Source organism: Austrofundulus limnaeus, unplaced genomic scaffold (assembly GCF_001266775.1).
Source record: "Austrofundulus limnaeus strain Quisiro unplaced genomic scaffold, Austrofundulus_limnaeus-1.0 Scaffold302, whole genome shotgun sequence".
Lineage (NCBI taxonomy): Eukaryota > Metazoa > Chordata > Actinopteri > Cyprinodontiformes > Rivulidae > Austrofundulus > Austrofundulus limnaeus.
The window spans coordinates 85457-89529 of NW_013952704.1; the positions used below are offsets into that span (position 1 = coordinate 85457).

Sequence of the window (4073 nt, forward strand, 5' to 3'; positions counted from 1 at the left end):
CGTTTTCCCCTTGCGACGCGTCTTTAAAAAAAATTAAATGTAGCAGATACTTTTAATCATATCTTTGGATCTATTTGGCCTAACAACACGATTTAAAAACTGGTTTAAAGTTCAAAGTCTCTACTTTTCACTCAAGTCAGAGAGGGCAGATCTTTAGAGGTAGAGTTTTTTCTTTCTTCCTAAACTTTATTTAGGTCAGCCAGCATTGACAATGCTCTGCAGGTGACGTAAACACCTCCGCGACACAGCGAGGGACGCATAAATCATGCAACACAACAAATCGATAATGAAATTTGTTGCCAACGCTTTTAATAATAGATTTTTATTGATTTTATCGATTCGTTTTTGCAGCCCTAGTCTCGGCTGCTAAGGAACAATTGGCGAAAGGTGTGAATGATTGGATATGATTTTACCCAATCACTAATGCTTGGTTGTGACTTATGTAGTGCACCAGGTTGACAGTAAAGGATGCTAAGCTAAGAAACTAACCAGAAATTGCGTGCACTGTAAACAACCATCCCCTACTGGGAAGAGTGAAGTACCGAGCTGAACGAGACGGCTGTAAATGAGTGCTGCAGGCTTTGTAAGACAAATTTATTTAATTTGGAAGCCTTGTCAACATGGACTGAATGGTTTCTAACACTAACCCTTTACTTCCTCCACTAACATTGCTAAATTAAACACAGACTAAAACAAAATCAGTGTCATTCTAAACTTCTCCTCCTGTTCTTTGATTGGCCCAAGTTGAAATTCTACTGAAGAAATCCATGTCAGTGGAAGAAATCCCAGACGGAGCAGAGAAAGGAGATTAGAATTGAGCGGAACTGTGTAGGAAGGCAAAGGCCAGGCTAGATATTCCATACAGCAGGGCTATTCAACTAAATTGCTCTGAGGGCCACAGTTACTGCAGGTCAACAGCTGAGGGGCCGAACATCCAGCAATTAAAGTTATTCTGTAAATAAACCAAGTATTACAAAGTCATGTTACCTTTGAAATAGTTTATTCTGCTGCATTTATGAATACAACATACAGAACCCTATAAAAGTAGTGATAATTAAACAACAAAAACAGGTATAACACATTATGCCTCTTATTTACCACAAATAATATTTTGACATCTCTGACTTGCCAAATGTTCAAACCAATTTTATTTTCACTTTCATAGTTTTATGTTCAACTGCTTGTAATTTTAACTGTCTTGAGTGTGCATAGACTTGGTTTTTACCAGCTTTTAGCCAAGATTCTGACGTTTCTGTAGATACCAAACATGTCTCTGTCTAACTAAAAGAACTTAGACTAATTAAAGTAGAAAATGGGCTTTGGGCTTAAGAGATGAATGAAMCAGTTGGGGGTCTGAACTTTAGTCACTCACCAGTTGAATAGCCCTGCCGTAAACTATCAAATTCATGCAAAGCCCCTTTCCCCCCACAGCCTCCACTCCTATGTCCCTCTTACTGCAACCACACTTTTTATTGTACAGACTGAGATGGTAAATTCCTTTTTACATTTGTGAAATTTGCACTTAAACACCACCACTGTTTGACAGATGGTGCACAAAGAGTGATTGTAGGGAGCATGTCCCCACGCTTCCCAGTTGAGGCGTACTCCCTCCTGGCCAGCACAACCACGGAGAGCCCTGTGTCTCTGAGATGTTTTCTTTGTACWCAAAAAATGTGCCACCTCATTCCATGAGTCAATTGATTATCTTTATAAGACTTATTTAACTGTTTTTTTTCTTCAATTTAATTTTTTTATTTATTTTTCACTTATGAACAAAACAAACAAAAAATAATTACAAACATAAACCTATCTAGTCAGTACAGGGTTGTTTCATTAATTTTGGCATAATTAACAATCTGGCACTGAWATGCAATTTAAATAAATAGCATAGTCTTCATGCATTGGGGAATGTCATCCCCTTTTAGCCCAAACCATGTCCATGGGGTTTCCCTCTCCTGCCCTTCTTGTCCATTGTCCTCTGGTCTATGCAGCATGGATTCATAAGATGAAATTTCCACCATGGTGTCTGTCCATTCTTTCATCTTGGGTGATTGGGTTGATTCCCAATGCTTCAAAATCATCCTAGCAGCTGTAATCAGTCCAACCATAATCACAAAAAAACGTCCTCTTATTTAACTATTTTTAAGTTTTGCTGGAACGGTTTCATTAAAACATTGATATTTATYAGTGTTGAGTACAAGACTTTCTTAAAAACGTGGTTTTGATTGGAATGATTGTCGGTTACAATCATTTTGTAAAAAGCTAAATTTGCTATCCTAGCCACGCCCACATGCTGTGGCAAAACCTCAAGCTTTGGATAACTTAATAGCTTGTATTTTAAAGATTTATTGACCAAGTACAAAGGTGATTCTTCAAAAATATTTAGGATACATTTGTTTACATACTAAAGGCACAAAACACAAACCAAAACCATGTTCTCCTCTCTGTTTGGGAAAAATCAATAAATTAAATGTTTTCCTTCATCATCTAAAAACTGCTCCTTGTCCATATGTTGCTGTTTAGTTTAAAAACAAAGGACTATCAGAGGCTCAGYTAGTGTGAACATGATGTACTGTGCAGGACCAGGACCAGGGCTTCCTGGAGGATCAGAAGTTGTTCTTTGTGTCTAGATGTATGCATTAATCTGGGAACCTTTCGTTTCAGGTGTATCGGAGTATTTCAGCTCCTGCTGACTCCCAGATGGCCAAAAAGCCTCTGATAAAGGTGGAGTATGAACTCAGGTCTCAGTCGGATCCTGCTGGAACCTCAGGCGGGACTCATTCCTCTGACTGTGGAGAGAAGAGAGGGACATTAAATGAACCMGGAGGTCCAAACATGTTGGAATGTTACCCCCCTCTGAACCCATTCATGGTTCCTCTGAAGCTGCTACAGCGAAAGCAGACTTCATTACCCTGAGTCAAAGTTTTAAACTTGATTATCCACCAGAACCAGTCAGCTGTTGGGTTTTTCTTTAACCAGTTTTTTGCTGTAGAAATCAGTAGATCAAACWAAAATCTCACCTAACTGCTGATAGTGTTTTATTTATTTTGTTAGTTATTTTTGTAAGGGAATGTTAAAACTTGGCTCTTTAAGAAGTTGTTCTTATTTTTGTGATAAACTTTTATGTAATTTTGACTGAATTTTGTTTTCTAAAACCRGTTCAGAGGCATCTTTTGCAGCTGTGTTTTAGCTGGAAAGAAATATCACCTCTCCTTTTCTGGATCCAACTGTAATGAAGCTGGAGGCAGAGAAACTAATGCATTTACTGTGTGAAGTTACAATGAAAGTTAGTCTAAGTCTAAATCTGGTGCAGTGTTTTAACATGTATGTTGTAACTGCACACTGTCCTGAATAAATGAAGTGATTGAAGGATGGAGTCTATTTTTTACCTGTTTGTGACCCACAGCTGTTTTTTTCACAGAATATTGAGTCATTACAAATGAACTGACAGATTATTTTATGTAGTTACTGTTCAGGTAAAGTATACATTTTTTTATTACCAATATGATGATGTATCGCTAAACATAGTAAGATATGTCAAAAAGAATAATTTGTACAACAAAAAAGCAGTTTATATGCACTATATAAAGACACTTGCATTTTTTTCACAGTGATGTGAAATTAGAAGAAACATTTCTCATTTTAAAAGGGCAATATCATGCAAAATCAACTTTTTGAGTTTTATATAATGTTATAATGTTATCCTCTCATCAAAAACATGTCCAACACCTTGCTTTGACTCATTCATGCATGTTTGAGWAATCCTGTAGTGTCCTGAGGCAGCCATGCTGAGGAGCAAAACGACAGGTTGGGACTAGAACCACCTTTTGGGATCAGCTCCTCCTCTGGGCTGTGTCTCCAAGCTGAGCTTCCTCATCACAGAGCACACACACCTAGGCCTGTCGCGATAGTCAATTAATGTATTAATCGCACGATAACTTTTTTTGAGGTCGGTAAAAAAAAAGGGGCCGATAAGTTTCATTTTCCTGCTTGTTTGTTTACTTCGTGTCTCTCTGCTCCGCAACACAGGAGCTCCGCTGACCCCTCCCCTCCTGTTTTCTTAGTGTGGGAGG

The 4073-nt window shown here is 38.1% G+C and overlaps 1 protein-coding gene across 1 annotated transcript in view; it reads left to right on the forward strand.

Annotated features, from left to right (window-relative positions):
- snapc2 (small nuclear RNA activating complex, polypeptide 2) overlaps nt 1–3372 on the forward strand; it is a 19216-nt gene extending 15844 nt beyond the window's left edge. Inside the window, exon 6 of the mRNA XM_014021719.1 lies at nt 2665–3372. Coding sequence (XP_013877173.1) covers nt 2665–2916 — 252 coding nt within the window. The 3' untranslated portion in view covers nt 2917–3372. The remainder of the gene's footprint in view (nt 1–2664) is intronic.
- The last annotated feature ends 701 nt before the right edge of the window (nt 3373–4073 follow it).